The sequence below is a fragment of the Xenopus tropicalis genome, chromosome 6 (genome assembly GCF_000004195.4).
Source record: "Xenopus tropicalis strain Nigerian chromosome 6, UCB_Xtro_10.0, whole genome shotgun sequence".
Classification (NCBI taxonomy): domain Eukaryota; kingdom Metazoa; phylum Chordata; class Amphibia; order Anura; family Pipidae; genus Xenopus; species Xenopus tropicalis.
Genome location: NC_030682.2, coordinates 113,336,751 through 113,359,288, shown reverse-complemented (window position 1 = coordinate 113,359,288; position 22,538 = coordinate 113,336,751). Strand labels below are relative to the sequence as shown.

Genomic DNA, 22,538 nt, shown 5'->3' with positions numbered 1-22,538 from the left:
ACAGGGGTATCAGGCTGAAAGGTTTATTTACCCTGCGCAGACTCTACCAAGAGGTGGGATAAAACATTGTACACCCTCGCTTTCTTCCTCAGACTGTACTATCAAGTAACACCTACCTCTGCATTGCTTGTGAGTATGTGATAATCCTGCAATCCAATTGTTGTGACCAATAAATTGTATTATAGTTAAACTACAAGCACCTCTCTGGCGTCCCCCTTTTTTACAATCTGCACTATACAGCTACAGTGAGTTTGCTCCATTCAGGTTTCTTCCACCTAAACGAAGGCCCATCCTGTTAAAGAGAGTCGCATGTAACCCATGCTCTCTAACCCACACTAGCCTGGGTTTTAACTATTTCATAGCCAAACAAGCGTTACAGTTCCAACACCTATGTGTAGACATTTTAGTGAGAACCTGGTGAGCTGTAGTGAGACAGCTGAAAAAGAAGTAGTAAAAAGAATGAGCCGTGTGTGACTTTATCTGTCATTTATAACCTCAGGTAGCAGCAGGCTATTGGTGCATATGATCAGCAATTGGCTCAGGTCTGCCCCTGTACAATCTGAGAGAAGTACTGAATTAAGTCTGGAAAAGCCTTTTTTTGCTGAAACAATCATAGCCACAAAGCAATTTCTACTCCACACTGCCATTGCTATGCAAGTCACACAATAGGAAACATGGGTACAGACAGATTGTTGGAACTATTGATTTAAAAATCAACTTGTAGCTGGTGTTATTATTCAATGATTATTACTGCTTACAGCACTTATTGCACCAACAGCCTGCTGCTGCCTGAGATTCTAAATGACAGATGGGGACCTTAGGGTTTTACTGGCAAAGTCGTTCTTTATGGGAACCTCATATGCAGAATACTGACCATCTACATCCAGTTCAGTCAGAAATTCCACTATTTTATCAACACTGTAGAAAGCTTTAAGGTCTCTGCTAATAAACAGCACCACAACTCTATGTACTCATTCACTGAGAATATACCGGATAAGCCTTTCCTTTCATAATAATCTTTCAGTACATTATTCAGCTTTACAATGCCCCAGGCACACCAAAAGTCAATTACTCATTGGAAAAATATAAAACTCAGAAATGCAAGTTAACAGATAAGTTAAGCAATGATTGGACCACCCGGGGAGCATATTTCTTCTCTTCCCCTCAACCTTCCCTTTATTCAAACTCTGAATTTGCCATTTTTGACTAGGTTCCATGCCAGAATCTTTTTGCTGTAGGCGGCAAACCTTACGCTGAAACAGCTGGGCGTACTGCAGAACTGAGAGTCTTGCTACAGGAGAATGAGTCAAGGCTTGTTAGAGATTGTCTCCAGAGGAATTCATCACTATTAGAAACTGCCTGCAAATGCAGCTTCATTTCACTTTGAACTGCGAGTTAGTATAAATCATGAATTTGGTTTTGTTTATTCCCAGTTTTGTGTCAGTCCTAGTTAACATGTATGATTCATAAACCCGGCACAACTAAATAGATCATTCTACTCATGAAAATGATTTTTATATGATTAGAGATGTCGGATTCCAAAAATGATGTAATGCATTAGTGTTGGAACTTGGAGTTTTGGGATCGCTGCAGTGAGTACTTCATTTAGCAGTCACTCCTCTTCATCCTTCCCACTGTTTGTATCCTTTCCCTGGCTTCTTGTGCCTCTCCAAACCATCTTTGCTTTCTACCTATGAGCTTCTCCTTTGCCTGAAAAGCAGTAACATAAGCACTTGTCAGCTAATGTACTCTGCTCAAAAAAATAAATGTAACTCCAAGTCAGTCACACTTCTGTGAAATCAAACTGTCCACTTAGGTAGCAACACTGACAATCAATTTCACATGCTGTTGTGCAAATGGAATAGACAACAGGTAGAAATTATAGGCAATTAGCAAGACATCCCCAATAAGTGGAGTGGAGTGGAGGAGTGGTTCTGCAGGTGGTGACCACAGACCACTTCTATGCTTTCTGGCTGATGTTTTGGTCACTTTTGAATGATTGCGGTGCTTTCACTCTAGTTGTAGCATGAGACGGAGTCTACAACCCACACAAATGGCTCAGGTAGTGCAGCTCATCCAGGATGGCACATCAATGCGAGCTGTGGCAAGAAGGTTTGCTGTGTCTGTAAGTGTAGTGTCCAGAGCAGGAGACAGGCCAGTACATCAGGAGATGTGGAGGAGGCCGTAGGAGGGCAACAAACCAACAGCAGGACCGCTACCTCCGCCTTTGTGCAAGGAGGAACAGGAGGAGCACTGCCAGAGCCCTGCAAAAATGAGGGCCCGACGTCCATAGGTGGGGGTTGTGCTTACAGCCCAACATCATGCAGGACGTTTGGCATTTGCCAGAGAACACCAAGACTGCAAATTCACCACTGGCACACTGTGCTCTTCACAGATGAAAGCAGGTTCACACTGAGCACATGTGATGGATGCCACAAGTCTGGAGATGCCATGGAGATCGTTCTGCTGCCTGCAACATCCTCCAGCATGGCCGGTTTGGCAGTGGGTCAGTAATGGTGTGGGGTGGCATTTCTTTGGTGGGCCGCACAGCCCTCCATGTGCTCCCCAGAGGTAGCCTGACTGCCATTAGGTACCGAGATGAGATCCTCAGACCCCTTGTGAGACCATATGCTGGTGCGGTTGGCCCGGGGTTCCTCCTAATGCAAGACATTACTAGACCTCATGTGGCTGGAGTGTGTCAGTAGTTCCTGCAAGACGAAGGCATTGATGCTATGGACTGGCCCACCCGTTCCCCAGACCTGAATCCAACTGAGCACATCTGGGACATCATGTCTCGCTCCATCCACCAACACCACGTTGCACCACAGACTGTCCAGGAGTTGGTGGATGCTTTAGTCCAGATCTGGGTGGAGATCCCTCAGGAGAACGTCCACCACCTCATCAGGAGCATGCCCAGGCATTGTAGGGAGGTCATACAGGCACGTGGAGGCCACACACACTACTGAGCCTCATTTTGACTTGTTTTAAGGACATCACATCAAAGTTGGATCAGCCTGTAGTTTTTTTTACACTTTAATTTCGAGTGTGACTTCAAATCCAGACCTCCATGGGTTGATAAATTTGATTTCCATTGATAATTTTTGTGTGATTTTGTTGTCAGCACTATTTAATGAGAATATTTCATTCATTCAGATCTAGGATGTCTTATTTTTGTGTTCCCTTTATTTTTTGAGCAGTGTATGTATTACTATGAAGATTCTCATCCATCCAGGTCATGATATACAGTATCTAGTAGAATTAAGTCTAAAACAACTGGACTTTTCTTGAAAATGTTTCACCACTCATCCGAATGGCTTCTTCTGTTCAAAAGAAACATTTGTCAGTTTCTTGTCAGGTGATTTACATTCAGAAAACGGTGTAGCCCAATGTGCCATTGCCATGAATAAAGCAGCCAACCAGGAACATTCTCATTTGGCAAGAAGTATGTTGCAGTTCAAATAATCTCTGTTTTGTTTTAAAGGAAAACTATACCTCTAAGTAATTAAGGTCTGTATACAATTATATTGCAAAAAACAGCCCATACATAAAACCCTACTTCATCTAAACAAACCATTTTCCTAAAATTATACTTTTTTTCGTAATTTGTGCCACTGGGTGATCTACATAGAAAATTGCTATTTTACGTACTTAAGGTTACCCCCTGGGATCATATGATTCATGGTGCACATAAAACACCAAGGGCACATATACATGTTAGGGCACATCAGTTAATTAATGGATAAAGTTCTGTCTTTTACTCCCACACTACTTCCTGCTGCATTATTTCCTGTCAGGTGATCTCTGAGGGAGCACACAGACCATCACAAAATGGCGGCTCAAGGGAAAAGATGTTAAAAAAAGATGCCATATTTACTGATACATATTTTCCAGTTTGGTGAGATTCTTTAATAGGCCATTAGTTATAAGGGCATAGTTTTCCTTTAATCTATAAGACTACATTTGATTTTAATTTGTTAACAGGGATCTAAAATTAATGAAAAACAATAATACCATACATAGGTCCAACCAAAGTATGAATTAATATTGCATATTATCTAGGAAAGTACAAAGGAACCTCCCTTCAAAGTTAGAAAGAGCAAAAGCAGACACTATCCTATACTAATCCTAAAACTATTTTAAAACAGAAGCATAAAAAAGCTGAACTGGGATCATCAAAGACATTCAGTTTTAGGAAAGGCAAGTTGACCGTGCTGAGAACATTGCCACAACACATACACTGGAATGCTGCTCACTCGGATAAAAAGGCTGAGCAAAGACGAATGAGATTTTTCCATTCTCAATTTCTTCCTTTGGGAAAGTGACAGTTAAGATTTATAAGTTAGGTGAAAAATAGAAACCACGTCAGCCAGAACAGAACAGGGTGCAGAGAGACTCATCCTTTACAAAGATATTTTAAAAAAGGATTGCTGGCAGTGTTAGTTACACATCTCCCAATGGACAATTATCAAAAATTGATGAAAAAGTAATATGGCGGAGTAATAGTTTTCTGTAGTTCCCTTTGTAGCACTACTAGTTACAAATAAGGAGAAAGAGTTCAAAAAAGTTGCAGCTGTGTCTTCCTATTAAATATATAAGAATACACTGCTGCTCTATCCAGAGCTATTGCACCCAATCTACAACACGCAGTTGCATACATTTTTGAGATTTGGGTGCAGTTGCAGCAAAATTGCATAAAGTGCATAGCCCCTTTGGGGACTGCAATAATGCCAGAGCATTAGACCATATGGACCATAAGCAAAAGTGCAACAAACATGGTGTTTTGTGCTTTTCATAAATGAACCCATGAGTGGTAATACAATATGCAAAATAAATGCCCTATACTTTTTCTTAGAACTAAATTACAGTGACACTGCACATGCTCAGAATGTTCAGGAAGAAATGTTGAGAAACTAAGCGTAGGGTTTGCTGGAAATTAAAAAATTAGCAGAAAGTGAGGTCAAGCTGATTAATTTCTATGCAACATGAACTGGTCTCTATGGTTCTGTGTAATGTGAATCTGAATTAATTACTAATCAGCTTTGTATCAGGCTTAAAATGCTTATGTTGTGGGATTCTGAACCAGCCCAAGGCTGGATCAAAGACCTTTGCTTCCAAATTGCCTCAAGTTACTTAGCATCCAACTCGACATCTTTTATGATGTTAATCTAAACTTAGGAACCAATTCACTATATACAGTACTGTATATAATCCCAATACAAAGCTGATTAGTAATTAATTCAGATTCATTGTTTCCCCGTCCCAGTGTCATGTGCGTCTGAGAGTGGCGTGTTCATGACAATTAGGGACTGACAAGCCCTGTTAGCTTTGTGTAAATACATTGTCTGTTTCAATATTTTTGGATGTTTGTTCTTTCATATAACAAGTAATATTCTCAATTGCAATTATGTTGGGCACTCTTTGAGTCCCCCAAAATGTTCTGGCATTTTTCTCTCATTAGGGCCAGGGATGTAGCCAAACTATTTGGTTTTATTTTTAAGTAGATATGAGAGCTCTCTCTGCTGAACTGCTGAACTGCTACTGGTCTCTATGTTCTGGAGTGCACAGACCTCCAAATAATCCCATGAATATAGTCATGAGGGGCAGGAGGAGTAAGGCATGTAGGTGTACCCCTTCCACTCCCTACATCCCCACATCCCCTAACTTAGGGATTGGCGCAGGATACCAGCTCTAAGTACAGGTCTGGCCTGCACCCCCAACATTTGCACTCTACACAGTGCAGCCAGACCCTGAGAAGAAGTACTGCCTAAATATGCACTAAGGGGTGCTTTCTTGTTCCCCTTAGCACTCCCGCACATCTTCCCCAGGTCTTTGTTAATAACCCCCTTTCAGATACAGTTTAAAGCACTGATCTCCTAATTCAATTAAATTATTGTAAGCCCCAAAGGGGTTCTCTAGTAGTTGGCAATTTTATATAGACCCACTATGGGTGTTGACCCAATAACATTTTCAGGACACATTCATCTCAAATGCTATTGCCTACTATGATGCATTTGCTGTTTCTTGAGTTTTAAAGAATCGCCTAAATCATATGGTTGACATATTTATGTAATTAAATGAAAACCTAACATTGAAAGAATTGTGGGTAGAATAAAGAAGGTCCAAGTTAGGCTACATTCCATGTATCCTAATTTTTGACTACCTGTGTAACATCTTAATTTCTGCTTAAAGGAACAGTAACATCCAAAAATTAAAGAGTTTTGAAGTAATTAAAATACAATGTGCTGTTGCTCTGCAAAAAACTGGTGTTTTTGCTACAGAAAAGCTACTATATAAATAAGCTGATGTGTAGCCATGGGGGCAGCCATTCAAGCTGGAAAAAAGGAGAAAAGGCACAGGTTACATAGCAGATAACTAGTAGATAAGCCCCATATAATGGGGGTTTATCTGTTATCTGCTAAGTAACCTGTGCCTTTTCTCCTTTGAATGGCTGCCCCCATGGCTATACAGCAGCTAACTCATATAAACTATAGTAGTCTTTCTGAGGCAAACACATCAGTTGTGCCAGTGCAGGGCAACAGTACATTATATTGGTATTACTTTTATACACTTTCATTTTTTGGTGTTACTGTTCCTTTAATTTCCCAAGTCTCCCATGTTGTGCACAGACTTACAGACACAGACACTACTTCTCAGACCAACACCAGAGCAAGGATCAGGTGCACAAATGCATAGAGCACATTAAGTATTTCAAAGCTTAAGCCTAAATCAGTGACTAACTACCCATACTACCCTCCTAAATGGATCATTAATCCGAAAGACAATAGAATAAATGAAATAGGAGTACTGAGTATACCTCACAAGAAGGTTTCTACATGGAGCACCTCTGGTTAGTTTACTGATTGGCAGCTGACGTTAAGTATGTACAGTCACATCCATGTGTCCATAATATAAATCATTCTAGGTCCGACAAAACAAAATAGTATGCCATTAAGAGAGGCTCTGAGAATTGAAAAAAACAATATTGGTTGCACAAGTAAAGTTATTAGAAAACAGATCAACCAACCGACTAATTTGCAGAAGAATAGTGGATGGGCTAAAGTAAAACAAAATACAGCTAAAGGGCATGTTCAGTGGTACTGTCTGCTACATAATAAAATAAAAGAAAGGGAGCAAATAAGAAACTTAAGTGCAGAAACTGGTACAAACAGTCAGGAAAACATGGAAGTAGCATTTAAAAATGTGAATGTTCTTTGTAAGTAAACATAACAGCAAAGATCTGAACTCTCCACAATTACCTGCAAAAAGACTCTATGATGATAAAACTGATGTCATTTACATATTTATGTTTTGTTGTTTAATAGGAATGATTTTCCTTGAAATGAAAGCTCAAAGGTGCCGTTTCCATGGCTCAATATTGCTGAAAAGAATAGTTCTCATATTCTGTACAAAATGATCCTTCCAAAGAGGAGCTTCAAGAGATCTATTTTATTCTCAGCTATATTTATGTAGAGCAGTGTTAAACAATAGTGACATCTAGTGTACTGCACAAACCTAAGTCTCTGCCTGTCCTCCAGTTTGGCATTTATTCTGCCAATGTTTTCGCCAAACAAAATTCCTATATACTGTACATCTGGACTTCTGAGCTTCATTCTCTGTGGGGCTTCTTGGCCAAAATATCCCTTAGTCTATAATCATTGCAATGCTTTGGCAGCATGGACTTCCAGTACCACAAAACAACAATGCCAAGGCCACAAAGCCACTTTTGATTTTACAATATATGCACCTTCAAAGAATTGCTTGTTGCATAGGCTTAGTTGTTTTTACATGTTTTAAGTGTATAACCCCCCATACCCATGTTGTATTATATATTTCCAGTGTTCTTATTCCTCTGCACTCCCCTGCCTATGTTATATTTGCAGCAGCCTCTTCTGTCAGTTTTATTTATTCATTTCTCCCTCCTAGATCACTGTAAACGGTTACTCTGCACAGTCCCAGCTCAACTTATATGTTATAATTTGTTATATTGTACAGATCACCAGTAGCCACTACCCACATTATCTTATACAGTCTTTTTGGTTCCAATGCAATGCCAATGCTACATCACATATAATCGATTTTTACCTTGCAAGGCCCATTGCACAAATTACCCAGGAATGAATACATAGTGCATAGAAAGTGGTATGTTGGTTAAGTGCATCCAGGATTAGATAGTTTTAAAGCTTAAGTACAGAGGATATCAGATTCTTCCTTTTTTTATTCTTTGTTACTAAAGGGATACTGTCATGATTTTTATATCTTATTTACACTGTTTACATAGCAAATGATTCACCCTACCATTTAAAAACAAATCATTAGGATTGAGGACACTGCCTTATACATATACAAATAAACAAAAGAATTCTGGAAATGAATTTCAAACAAACTCCAAGAAAATCCCATTTAGATGGGTTTAACCCTGCACTACACTGATGTAGTCAAGGGCAGCACAAATTGAGGTAACCTATTGTTTCTCCTACTCCCATGTAACTGGAGGAGTCCCAAGCTGGACTTGGATTTCTTACTATTGGAGTGCTATTCTGATACCTACTGGGAGCTGCTATCTTGCTCCATCCCGTTGTTCTGTTGATTGGCTGCTGGGAAGGAAAGGGAGGGAGGTGATATCACTCCAACTTGCAGCTCAGCAGTAAAGTGTGACTAAAGTTTATCTGAGCTCAAATCACATGGCTGTGGCATCCCGGGAAATGAAGGATATGGCTAGCCCCATGTGAAATTTCAAAATTAAATATTAAAACATAGGATTTTAATGCAGGTTTCTGCTGGAGAAGCTCTATTATGTTTTGAAAAAAACATGTTTTCCCGTGACAGTATTCCTTTAAGGTACCAGGTGTGGGACCTATTATGCAGAATGCTTGAGACCTAGGTTTTTTAGATAAGGGGTCTTTTGGCAATTTGAATCTTCATACTTTAAAGCTACTAAAAATCATTTAAAAATGAAATAAACCCAATAGGATTGTTTTGCGTCCAATAAGGATTTATGCAGCTTAATTACCATGAAGTACAAGCTACTGTTTTAATATGATAGAGAACATTTTAATTAGAATCATTTGCTTATTTAGAGCTTTCTGGATAACAGATCCCATACCTATTGACAAACAGAATATTGTTATCACAATCACCCTACTATATTTTACCAACAGTATCATTGGCATCATATTAGCCTGCACTCTAGTCTTATTTAACCCCTTCATGCACTGCTTTTATTTCACTGCTTTAGGAAGCAAATGCTAAGCCTGCTGGGCACCGTCTCTGAACTAAAGCTCCTTCTGAAAACATATCATGGACAATAAATAAATGTGTGTCTCATACTAGCGCCACTGCAGTTCAGCACATTTGAGCTTAAACAAAAAATGTCCACCAAATTTGAAATCATTCAGTACACTGTACACAGTAAATTACATTATTCACAGAACAGGGATATGCATTATGTTGTCTTCTAAAGCAAGAGTGCTGCAATCCCAGTGCTTGTGTTTTATGAAACATCATTATCTGTACAGAGACAGTAGGCACTAGAGGAGCTAAAATATAATAGCATGACATGCCTCTCAACCATCAGTTTCAACTACTCGCTGCCAGAGGGAAAAATATAAACTAGATTGAATGGAAATGAAGCTTTCAGACAAAAGGCTAAAAAATGAATTTCAAAGAAGCTACAGAGCCAAACATAATCATTAGCTGTTTTGTTCTGTATGCAGGTGGAGCATGCCAGACGTGCCATCAAGGCAGTTATTATTATTTCACATATACCGGACAAACAATATAGCAGCTGTATTAAGTATGGGCACTTTTATCTGTAATAGGCTATAAAGCCATAGTCTGGTGGTGATCTATTTACTAGATGTGTATACAGTAATTAAATTCTATATTCCAAACATATTGTACAAGTTTTATTCTTTGAGTAGAAAAGCAAACTGGTTAAGGTATAGATTTTCACCAACCTGCACAGATTCACTAATACAGTATTGTTATCCGAAATGCAAGGACCTGGGGATTTCCGAATGAGAGGTTTTCTGTTATATGGATCACCATACCTTAGTTCTGCTTAAAAAAAACATTTAAACATCAAATAAACCCAATAGTATTGTTTTGCCGCTAATATGGAGTCATGCAGCTTAGTTACCATGAAGTACAAGGAACTATAATTTTGTGTTTCTGGATATATGGCTTCTGGGTTTACTTGGAAGGGTTGAACTTGATGGACTCTGGTCTTTTTTCAACCCTATGTAACAATGTAACTATGCATAAGAGATCCCATGCCTGTTACAAAGTATGGAAAAGGATAGGGATTAATGCAGAGTGGCAGCGGGGTTGTTACTTATAGCTCCAGAGACAGCACAGACAACTTTCACTGATTCTCCTGTCCTCAGTGAGCACAACTGTCATTAAAGGAATAATACTCAGCCATGATCCATTCTCCTTCTTCTGTTGGAAAAATCCAGGCAGACTGGGATTCGCTATGTGAAGAGCAACTTTTCTTTTGCACTTCCAAACTCCATGATTTGAATGCACCATTACTAGGCACTAGTGATGAGCGAATCTGTTCCGTTTCGCTTTGCTGAATCTTTCAAAAGATCCGCGAAGCGGCGAAAATGCCGTGCGGCAAAAAAATTGTCACCCACGGCTATTATTTTGTTGCCCGCAGCTTTTATTTTGTCACACGGCTATTCTTTTGTCGCCCGCGGCTATTATTTAGTCGCGCATCTATTATTTAGTCTCCCGCAGCTATTATTTCGTTGCACTGCTATTCTTTCGTCGCCCGCGGCTATTATTTCGTCGCACGGCTATTATTTCGTTGCCCGCGGCTATTATTTTGTCGCACGGCTATTCTTTTGTCACCCGCAGCTATTATTTCGTCGCATGGCTATTATTTTGTCACCCGCGGCTATTATTTTGTCGCACAGCTATTCTTTTACACCTGCGGCTATTATTTTGTCGCACTGCTATTCTTTTTTCGCCCACGGCTATTATTTTGTCGCACGGCTATTATTTCGTCGCCCGTGGCTATTATTCTGTCGCGCGGCTATTCTTTTGACACCCGCGACTATTCTTTTTTGACCCCCGCGACAATTTTTGGACGTGCGGCACATTTTTCCGCGCCAAATTTTTTCATCCGTTTTGCGAAACAATCCACCAATGGCGAAACGTGGAAATTCGCCCATGCCTGGCGAAACATTTTGCCCATCACTACTAGGCACACATGAAACAGTTCATTTTAATTCCATAGGAATGATAACTGGAAGTGAAATCATTAGGGGCTCATTTATGCATGCAGTCACATGGCCACCTTAAAAAAGGATGCAAATGTTGGGCTTACTGACACCATTCATTAAAGGTGTTTGCACCCAACACACTCCTTGCTCCAATAGTTGTTCTAAACATGACTGTGTACTTCCACTACTACATTGAACATTCTAGTAATTGTAGGGTTCACATGTGGAGTTGCGTCAATAGGCACAGTAATTTTTTTTTTTTTTTTTTTTTTAAGAAATTTGTGTCTGAAATTGCACTTTGCACAGGGCTCTAGCAATTGTAAATGAGCCCTATAGTCCTATAATTATAAATGCAAAGTTACTTCAAAATACAATACACTCTAAACTACTATTTATGCATCTAAATATATCTTACACTGTAAAGGCCTGATTTTATTAAAAAAACATGCAGAATGTTAATACAATAATTTTATGGTGCCATGACTAAAAGAATTTCAGAAAAATTGCTACGCAAGTAGAATTCGCTGATCAAGTTAAACCGCGAAAAAATAACACAAATATAAAACACATTGCCATTCAAATATAAACCATCTCTAATAATTAAGAGTGATCTTCGGGCAACCTTTTCTGAAAACATAGAAGAAACTTGCATTTCATTCATATTTAAAAATAAAGCATGCCCCTCTTCTGCTAATGCCTATCCAAGATCCAAGATGAAAGCGTTTCCCCTTGATAAGCCCATTGGCTAGACTGTAGCACTGACTTGTTCTCACAATCACATATTAGGGGAGGAAAGATCTGAATTGAATAGTAAAGCAACACATTCTATTGGTTGCTTTCTTTTTCTAATAGCCACTAAACAGGCAGCTGGAGATACCCATGCACTTAGTATTCACATCCAATATACAGTAGTACAATGGGCCCTGTAACCTGTAATAAGCCTGGCAGAAAGATTCATATACATTTAGCTGCAAAAGCAGGCTGTTAGCAAAGTACTGGTGGACAGGACAACAACATTAATGTCATTTTGTTTGGGTGACTAAAGTCTTTATGTTCTTCTTTTGAGTAAGGAGACCCTTAATATGGCTAACGTTTCAGGATCTCTATAGTAGTAATGATATAGATCTTTACAGTTGCCACAGAAGTTTCTAATCTTGGATTCTGTTAGAACTAACCGGGCCAGTTCACATGCTGAGTGGGTTTTGGGGCAGCTACTGAGAAGCTGAGCTTAGGGGTCATTGCAAATTGTCAAGCTGAAAATGAAATTCGCCTGTCATATAAGCTGATGCTCCAGGGCTGATTATTCAATTCTGATGCCATTGCCCTGGTTTTTAGATCTGTCATATAATGTGAATCTAAATGAATTACTAATCAGCCTTATACTGTTACATTTATATTCTATATATACAGTATATTGTGTGACGGTCCCAAAGCTCAGGTTAGTGACAGCAGCACAGAGCATGTGCAGTGAATCAGCAGAAAAGAAGATGGGGAACTACTGGGGGCATATTTGGGGCACAGATCTTCCCTGCAAAAGGGCTGTGGTCGCCTTGGGCTGGTACAGAAACCCAAACATAACATACAACATTTGTGCCCTACAGTACTTCTTTAGTTAGGCTTTAGTTCTCCTTACCAGCATTTAACAGCATAAACATGGGGAAAATGGCATGAACAACCTTAAGGGAAACCTCCCGGCACCTAACATGTTGACTATCTGAGCAGTGAGCTATACTACTGATCAGCCACATTACTCCATATCAGGATGTGAAATAACCATGTATTTCTAGAGTATGTGTTATGGAATATGCAACAGACAGCTTTTCAAGTAATTGAGTTTTACAAACACTGTAGGAAAGCCTTTATACACAAAGTTATCATAGACAGAGATGACTCTATTTTTGCTCTCTGTGATCTGCAGCAATAGCACTTTCCAAAGACGGGAGCTTGCAGAATTCCTCAGCTCGTAACTAAGACAATTTCAAGATACAATGAAAGGCACACATAAAATATAGATTGGGATGTAAATCTGCTTTAGCTGCAAAAGGAACAAGTGACAGTACAACAGTTATAAAGCCAGCAAATATTTTTAAGAGTTTCTGCAAACCATGGAAAAATATGAACTCAATTTACCACTTTTACTGGACTTATTTGGATCATCCTTTTTAATGATTAAACCCTGAAGCCCTAATGTATTAAACTTACAATCCAGTATGGTGTTCGAAGCACAGAAAGAAATGGCAGTTCTAATGCACATGATTATTATCAGTCATATACTTCTTCTTTCCATGTGCAGTGAAGTACTTTAATATGAAATGTTCAGTGTGTGTATAATATCCAAGAACTATAAATAACCTGTAAAATATATAATTATCAATGGTGCTTTGTGATGTCATTGGCTATAATTGGTTATTAGTGATTTCACTTGAGTCCCATGATTCACTGAAACTAGGTACGCACCTAATCCAGGATTCTGGAGGCCGGGATTCTGCCTTTTTCAGCAGGATTTAGAATCCAAGTGCCTGGCTGAACCGAATACAAATCCTTAAAATCGGGACTTGTACACAGAAGTTGAAAATTTCTCTTGAACCCCTTCATGGCCTAATTTGCAAAAAAATAAGTATATAATCTCTGTTGTTAAATGTAAGGATATTACATTTATTAAAATAATGTACTCCTTGCCAAAAAATATGAGGATTTTAAAAGTCAGCCTGCAGCCTTTATTCGGTCATGGATCTCCTCAGTGACTTTAAAAATTAATGTACATTAATTAATAGGGAATCAATTAATACATATGTAGTAATCCCACAAGGTTTTTTCCCTTGATCCCAAACTGGCCCTTCTCAGTCTGGATAAAAATTAAGGGTATTTTTTATTTACTGTTATTCATACTACAGTACAGGTATGGGACCAGAATCTTTGGGACCTTGGGTTTTCCAAATAAGGGATCTTTCTGTAATTTGGATCTCCATAACATAAGTCTACTAAAAGTAATTTAAATATTGAATAAACCTAATAGGCTTGTTTTGCCTCCAATAAGGATTAATTATATTTTAGCTGGGATCAAGTACAATGTGCTGTTTTATAATTAGAGAGAAAAAGGAAATCATTTTTAAAAATTAGAATTATTTGCATGTAATGAAGTCTATGGCAGATGGCCTTTCCGTAATTCGGAACTTTCTGGATAACGGGTTTTCGGATAAGGGATCTGTAATGTTGTTCCATCCTTTCCTGCATGAATGTTAACTGTTCTTTTTAATATGCATTAGCAGCTTAGCACTGGGTGGAGTAATGAGAGAGGTTGTGACACAGGAGGTGGAAGTGAAGGGGAGGGGACACAGTGTGTGGAGAGAGCAGCCATGAATAAAGCTGATTTCAACCCTGCTATCTAAGATCCTCATGTGGGTTTTCTAGTTCTGCTACACCCACGTACCTGGTTATCACAGGATCCATACATACATACATTACCATGCTGAAGTAGAACAGTGTGATGCTGTCTATAATCCCTTCTAGCAAGAAAACCAAGTGGTCTTTCTGAAACACAAATACACAAGCACACCGTGGCTCCTGGTTCAAAGTGATATCCTGATGCACAACTTCCCTCCACTTCCCTTTAGTATCCAGTTATGCAAAAATTGTCGGCACACAGGATTGCTGAAAAATGGGGACAAACTCCTAAGTTTTAATAAAGTCAAATATATATTTCATATGAAAAACCTCACAAAAAATTATGTACCAGTAATTGATTTTATTAAAACACAGGGTTCATAATTTCTGACCAAAGACCTGTCTTATATATAGGGCAATATGCAAAGCAAAGAAAAACAAAATTGTACAAAGTGCTCCAGAATTGGCACTTCCCACGTTGCCCCCTGGGTTGAGCCTGGACTTCCAGCACATTGTGCATCCATAATACAGTGCAAAACCTGAACTTCGCCCAGATGGCAGCATTACTTTCTGAGGTGGCCTTGGAACACAACCCGTAGCTAGCACATCATTTAGATACACAGGTTATGGGGCATCAGAAGCTGCAGGAGAGCCCTGCACTAACCAGCTGCCTGTGGCACAGGGCTTCCCTGCAATTGACAGTGCTGCACCCTGAAGCTTGCTCCACATTCTTAATCCACCACTTGGAGGAGTGCAGACTTAGTTCCTAACTGCATGGGCCCTAAAGGGTGCAATTTTGTGCCTCTTAGTGCTGTTGCACCTGTGACAATTAAAATAAACCTTTATATTTTGTCAGAAAGAAAATGCATTGCTTGCTTGCTGCACCTCAGCACTGGCTGCCATAGGGCCATTCCCAAACTGTAGTCACAAAGTAGGAAGCACGGAACTGTCAAGAATGTAATTGTATGATGTAGGGGTACTTGTGTCCTCATTAATGGCTGTGGCTTAAATAACCTATTACAATAATTAGATAGGGGGCCGGCATCCTTTTGGCAATACAGTGTATTTCTGGTGAAATAGAAATACAATAGATCTCCAGTCCATTTCCTGCATTGCTCTTGAATTTAGTTTAAGAGTTCTTCATCAGAATCAAGCTTTCCCCTGTCCATTTGAATCAGCTTCTTTTCCAAGCGTAAAGATATCAGATCCTTCCTGGTAATGATGCCGACTGCCCGGTTCTGAAGATCAACAACAGTTAGATGGCGAAGCCCTAGTGTTCGAAACACAACATATGTGCGCTGCAGTGAGAAATGGGCTTGCACGGAAACTGCTGACTTGTTAATATATGGCTCCTGCAACAAAAGATTATGGTTAGTGTAATGTATGGGGCATAGTTTCTAATGAGGTTTAAAGGGCATTGTTTCAAATAAGATCAAGGCAATTACTGGCAATTTGGCAAATGAATTAGTAACCATGTTACAAAGATTCGAAAATTTCTTTATTCTATAAAACTCTTCCTTCTGTCTATGACACCCCCACTTACAATACTTGGAACATTTTACGTGGCTGTAAACAAAGGGAGGTTTCAAAAGAATTCATAGAATGGTGATAGAAAAATGACAACGTTAGAGCATGAGTTATGAGGAGACTTGACAAATCAGTTCCCATTGACTCTAATAGACATGCCTTTGAAGCAAAGAGATTATCTATACAAATAGATTCAATGACATTGCAAAGAATTGTCAAGGGAATGGTGCAGATGATAATAAAAAGCTGATTGATCCAGGGTGAAGTCTGATTGCCTGCTTGTGATTTGGGAGGGTTTATTTCTCTTTAGACTTTATTTGGCAATTGGTTCAAAGAATTTTCTTTGTCTTGCAGTCAGTAAAAGAATGGGAGTTTTGCAAGTCTGTGCTTAACAGTTACTCACAGTTTATTGGCAGATAAAATATGTGTATGCCACTTTCCCATGTACATTCATGAGTGCACAAAGGAAAAAATAAATCTACATGTATAAATAACTAAGTTGTTTACAGTTTCATTTTATTTTTACTTTATTTTGATATTTCATTTTTTTTTTGGCGGGCACAATCCACTATTTCAGAGTGTGGCATTCCTACTATATATACAGCTCTTGCCTGCTTTAGGCAGCCCTTTAGTCATAAGGGGCAGGCAGGGGGAGGCATGTAGGGTACCCCCTATCCATCCCCTAACTTTTGTGTCATTCAGACACACAAGTTACGGGGTGCCAGTAGGCGTGAATTACAGAGCAAGCCTGGCCCCAAATCAAGGTCTCAGTTAATGACCCCTTTGCTGTCTCCAATGACTGTCACATACTGCAATGCAATACACTGGTTTTGTTTTGTTCATGTTTGTCTACTACTAATGTTTATAGATGCATTTAAAGGAGCGTCACAGCTGTATAATATCACAGGTCTGGGAGTGCTGGCAACTTTGGCCTAACTGTAAAGGGAAGCAGACCCCATTGTCAAGGGGGACCAGGGACACAGGGGCCCAGCTTCCTCTATAGCCAAACTGAAAATCTGCACGCTCGCTGCTGCAGCATACACGTGCAAGTGGATGGGGAGAAGGGGAGGTCTGGAGTGGTTGAAGTGTGTGCCAGGCCCTTGGCAAAGATTTTTTGTGGGGGTGGTGGCACCTTTTTATTAAGCTGCTGGTTGGTAATGAGACATTCCTTTTTGTGCACATTTGCATGTTTGTGTAAGCTATTCACATGGTGGGGCTTACTGGGACACAAGGCCCAAGTGTATTGTTACATATAAATTGCTGAATAAAGAGTTCATTGCTGAGAGATAACTGCTAATTGCAAATCCCAGTCATTGTTCATTGGAACCCTATGGGAGACCTGCACAAGCTTTAGAGATAGAGAGGGGTTTCTACACTTAGGGGCCCATTCATTAAAGTCCAAATGAGTAGGAATGGAAAAAATCTGAATTTTTTCTAAGTTTTAGAACTGTGCATATTTTCTGTGATTTTTTTCATTAATTTCTGCAACTTTTTAGTACTTTGCAACAATTAGTGCTTCAAAATCGTACAAAAGTTTAGTTATTCATTAAAGGTTCAGTATCGTGACTTTCCTTTGGCCAGGTTGGAGCAGCAGAGTGCCATTGAGTCCTATGGGAGGCTTCCAAAATCATGCGCTGAAGGTTTAAAGTCAGAAAGTTTTTTGCGCCATTTATGATCGTTCGAATACGAAAATTATATAACTTTTGTATCGTATCATGATATTTTCGTACGACCATGATACAAATTTCGCATTTAATACAAATTTTTGCCAATCGTACTATTAAAAGTCCGAAATTCGGACTTTGAGAAATCAGCCCCTAAATGTCCACCCAAGGAAACAAGAAAGAAGAAGCAAGGTCTGCAACAAGCAAAATAGGGAGATATTGGGTTATAACAAAATGGAGGCAAACAACAATGCCAACAAAGCTGATGGATAGCAATGTAGGATAAGGATATTGTATTCCATGTACCAAACAGAAACACTATGTTTTCATTAATATTATTGTAGCTGCTTGAACTGATTTACAGTTAAATTATGTACACATAAAATGTCTCCAGTTAGGGATTACAAATACACTATTTATTGCAAATAAACAATGGGAGACATACCAAATGATGCAGACTATTATAATAACACAGATGTTTACTTAATAAATATAACTTTCGATTTCTTAAGAAAAAACTTCTGCTTGTAAAGTCATGTGTATTATACAATTAAATAAATTAGAATTTTGTTTCCGTACTGTGTGTCATTTACAAGTAGCAGGCTTGCTGCTAAATAATATTGAACATGCTACGGCAAAATATGATTCCATTATGTGCAGTTATCCAAAACCAACTTTGCTTCCTTGATAAGATGAACTTTAGATGCTTATGGAGATTTTCAATGATGCAGGTGATACACAGAGTGGTTCTCGAAAGTCTGTGAACCCTTTAAACTTTGCCATATTTGTATATGAATGTGACCTAAAACATCATCTGATTTTCAAACAAGTGCTAAAGTACTGTAGATAAAGAAAACCTAGTTAAACACATGAAACAAAAATATTATATTTTGTCATGCATTTATTGAAAAAAATGATCCAATACACGTACAGTGGCTTGCAAAAGTATTCGGCCCCCTTGAACTTTTCCACATTTTGTCACATTACAGCCACAAACATGAATCAATTTTATTGGAATTCCACGTGAAAGACCAATACAAAGTGGTGTACACGTGAGAAGTGGAACAAAAACCATACATGATTCCAAACATTTTTTACAAATAAATAACTGCAAAGTGGGGCGTGCGTAATTATTCAGCCCCCTTTGGTCTGAGTGCAGTCAGTTGCCCATAGACATTGCCTGATGAGTGCTAAGAGAATATTGGGAGCAACAACACCATGAAGTCCAAAGAACACACCAGACAGGTCAGGGATAAAGTTATTGAGAAATTTAAAGCAGGCTTAGGCTACAAAAAGATTTCCAAAGCCTTGAACATCCCACGGAGCACTGTTCAAGCGATCATTCAGAAATGGAAGGAGTATGGCACAACTGTAAACCTACCAAGACAAGGCCGTCCACCTAAACTCACAGGCCGAACAAGGAGAGCGCTGATCAGAAATGCAGCCAAGAGGCCCATGGTGACTCTGGACGAGCTGCAGAGATCTACAGCTCAGGTGGGGGAATCTGTCCATAGGACAACTATTAGTCGTGCACTGCACAAAGTTGGCCTTTATGGAAGAGTGGCAAAAAGAAAGCCATTGTTAACAGAAAACCATAAGAAGTCCCGTTTGCAGTTTGCCACAAGCCATGTGGGGGACACAGCAAACATGTGGAAGAAGGTGCTCTGGTCAGATGAGACCAAAATGGAACTTTTTGGCCAAAATGCAAAACACTATGTGTGGCGGAAAACTAACACTGCACATCACTCTGAACACACCATCCCCACTGTCAAATATGGTGGTGGCAGCATCATGCTCTGGGGGTGCTTCTCTTCAGCAGGGACAGGGAAGCTGGTCAAAGTTGGGAAGATGGATGGAGCCAAATACAGGGCAATCTTGGAAGAAACCCTCTTGGAGTCTGCAAAAGACTTGAGACTGAGGCAGAAGTTCACCTTCCAGCAGGACCCCACTTTGCAGTTATTTATTTGTAAAAAATGTTTGGAATCATGTATGATTTTCGTTCCATTTCTCACATGTACACCACTTTGTATTGGTCTTTCACGTGGAATTCCAATAAAATTGATTCATGTTTGTGGCTGTAATGTGACAAAATGTGGAAAAGTTCAAGGGGGCCAAATACTTTTGCAAGCCACTGTATCTTTGTGTGGCAAAAGTAAATGAATCCTTAGGATTATTATATAATTTGAAAGTGAAATCGGAGTCTGGTGTTTTCAGTCAATGGGATGACATTCAGGTGTAAGTGAGAGACCCTGTTTTATTTAAAGAACAGTGATCCAGCAAAGCCTGATCCCACATACAAAACATTTGTGGATGTGTATCATGAATCTAACAAAGGAGGTGTCTGAGTACCTCAGAAAAACAGTTGTTGATGCCCACAAAGCTGGAAAAGGTTACAAGATTATCTCTAAAGAGTTGGACTCCACCAACAAACAGTCATACAGATTGTGTAGAAATGGAGGAAATTCTATTCTATCCAGAATTGGTTGACCATCAAAGATAACTCCAACTACAAGGCATCTAGTAATCTGAGAGGTTACAAAGGAACCCAGGGTAACTTCTAAGCAACTGGAGGCCTGTCTCACATGTTGTCAAAAATGTTGATGTTCATGAGTCCACCATCAGGAGAAAACTGAACAGCAATAGCGTGTATGGCAGGATAGCAAGCCACTGCTCTCCCCCAAGAATATTGCTGACCATCTACAGTTTGCTAAAGATCATGTGGACAAACTAGAAGGATACTGGAAGAATGTTTTGTTGATGGATGGAGCATTACATTTGAAGAAAGAGCAACACTGTATTCCAGCGTAAGAGCCTTATCCCATCTGTTAAACATGGTGGTGGGAGTGTTTTGGTTTGGGCCTGTTTTGCTTTATCTGGGCCTGAATGGCTTGCCATCAATGATGGAACAATGAATTCTGAATTATACCAAAATATTCTAAAGAAAAATGTCTCTCTCCCCAAACTAAATCTCAAGAGACAGAGGGTCATTCAGCAAGATAATGATTCTAAGCACACAAGTCAATCTACCAAAGAATGGTTAAAGAAGAAAAAATGAATGTTCTGGAATGACCAAGTCAAAGTCCTGACTTTAATCCAATGGAAATGTTATGGAAAGACCTAAAGCAAGAGGTTCACATGAGGAAACACTAAAGCTGTTCTAAAAGGAGGAATGGGCTAAAATTCCTTCGAGTTGATGTGCAGGACTGATCAACAATTACCACCAATGTTTAGTTATTGATGCACAAGGGGGTTACAACAAATACTGCAAAATTCACCTACTTTTGCCTCACACAGATATGTTATTGGATCATCTTTTGTTTTCAATAAATACATGATCAAATATAATAATATTTGTTTCATTCGTTTAACTGGATTTTCTTCATCTACTGTTAGGACTTGTTTGAAAATCAGATGATGTTTTAAGTCACATTCATATAAAAATATAGAAATTGTTTAAGGGTTCACCAACTTTCAAGCACCACTGTATATACAACATATTGAGTAGTAAGTCTAAAGCAACTGGACTACTTGCTAAGTAATCTCAAATATGTTACAGTTGCTCAGGGTAGCCTTTGGCACTGCAGAAGAGAGCATGTATATTGTGGGGAATGTAACGTACAAAAGCGGTTAAAAGGGGTCCTGCCAAAAAAACTGGTCAAGTCAGCATGTTTTTCACAATTTGCACCCTACCTCACCATCAGGAATGGTGCACAAGGACCTGCCCTCCCCCCATAAATACAGAGTTTCCGGTGTTTAGTAGTACTATATTCATGAGAGGGAAGCACATAAATGTCACCAATATTCTTCTTGTGCCCTAACCTGCATGTCAGAGGGCAGAAAGGACAGGGCTGTCTTGCACTCACCAGCACTGAGCCCTGCAGAGCATGGCAGGACCCCAGGCATTAGTTCTTATTGAATAAAAATGGCAATCATCAAAATGCACAACTTTTGCACTCTTTAGTTCCTTAGCACTACTATGTCATCATTAATGGTCCCTAATATCTGAAACATGTCTACTAACCTATAGTAATTAATTAGCGAGTAGCATTTACTGGTCAGCTGTACAGATGTTGCAGTTAGCTTTAACTTTTTCTCAAATTGTATACAGTGAATGAGTACTTACTGAAATGCTATCAAATTACAGTTACAGTGCACCTATAAAAAGTATGTACCTAAAATATCATAAAATAAAGCAAAAATTTAAAAAAGAACTGATTTTCCTTACCATAGTTAATAAAATATCCATATTTTGAACTAAAACATTTAACATGTAGCCCCTTTAACCCTCCCTTAATACAGCGGTGCTTATAATATTACTTTACTGGGGAAATTTGGCAGTAACATTGTATACTTTTGCACCATATAGTAATCTATACCTCTCAGGCAGCAGCTTGGAATAAAAAAACTAAGGGGAAGATTAATTAAAATGTGAGTTTAGAGTATATTTATCAAATGGCGAGTTCTAGTTTTTACCCATTGATAAATACAATTCTAAAAATCCCATAGGAATTAATAGAATGGGTACGTTTTTATGTATTAATCTCTAAACACACATGCCTCTAAATGTCAGGTGGGTTCTTATTGGTTACTGCTCAAAAATGATATAAAATATAATAAAAAAAAAGGCTACAGGTGGAACAGGCTGTAACAGTGCATTTTGCATAACATATCATGGTGCACCTTTTCATTTGTCTGAAACCTCGGCCCCAAACGAATGCATGGAATTTTAAAAAGT

At 39.1% G+C, this 22,538-nt stretch overlaps 1 protein-coding gene across 3 annotated transcripts in view; it reads right to left on the bottom strand.

The window, feature by feature from the left end:
• Window positions 1-14,876: 14,876 nt before the first annotated feature.
• Window positions 14,877-22,538, bottom strand: part of LOC100488828 (chloride channel protein D-Like) — a 71,071-nt gene continuing 63,409 nt past the window's right edge. For all 3 annotated transcript variants that reach the window (XM_002934109.5, XM_031903794.1, XM_031903793.1), the window contains one exon: window positions 14,877-15,964. In XM_002934109.5, coding sequence (XP_002934155.3) covers window positions 15,737-15,964 — 228 coding nt within the window. In that variant the 3' untranslated portion in view covers window positions 14,877-15,736. The remainder of the gene's footprint in view (window positions 15,965-22,538) is intronic.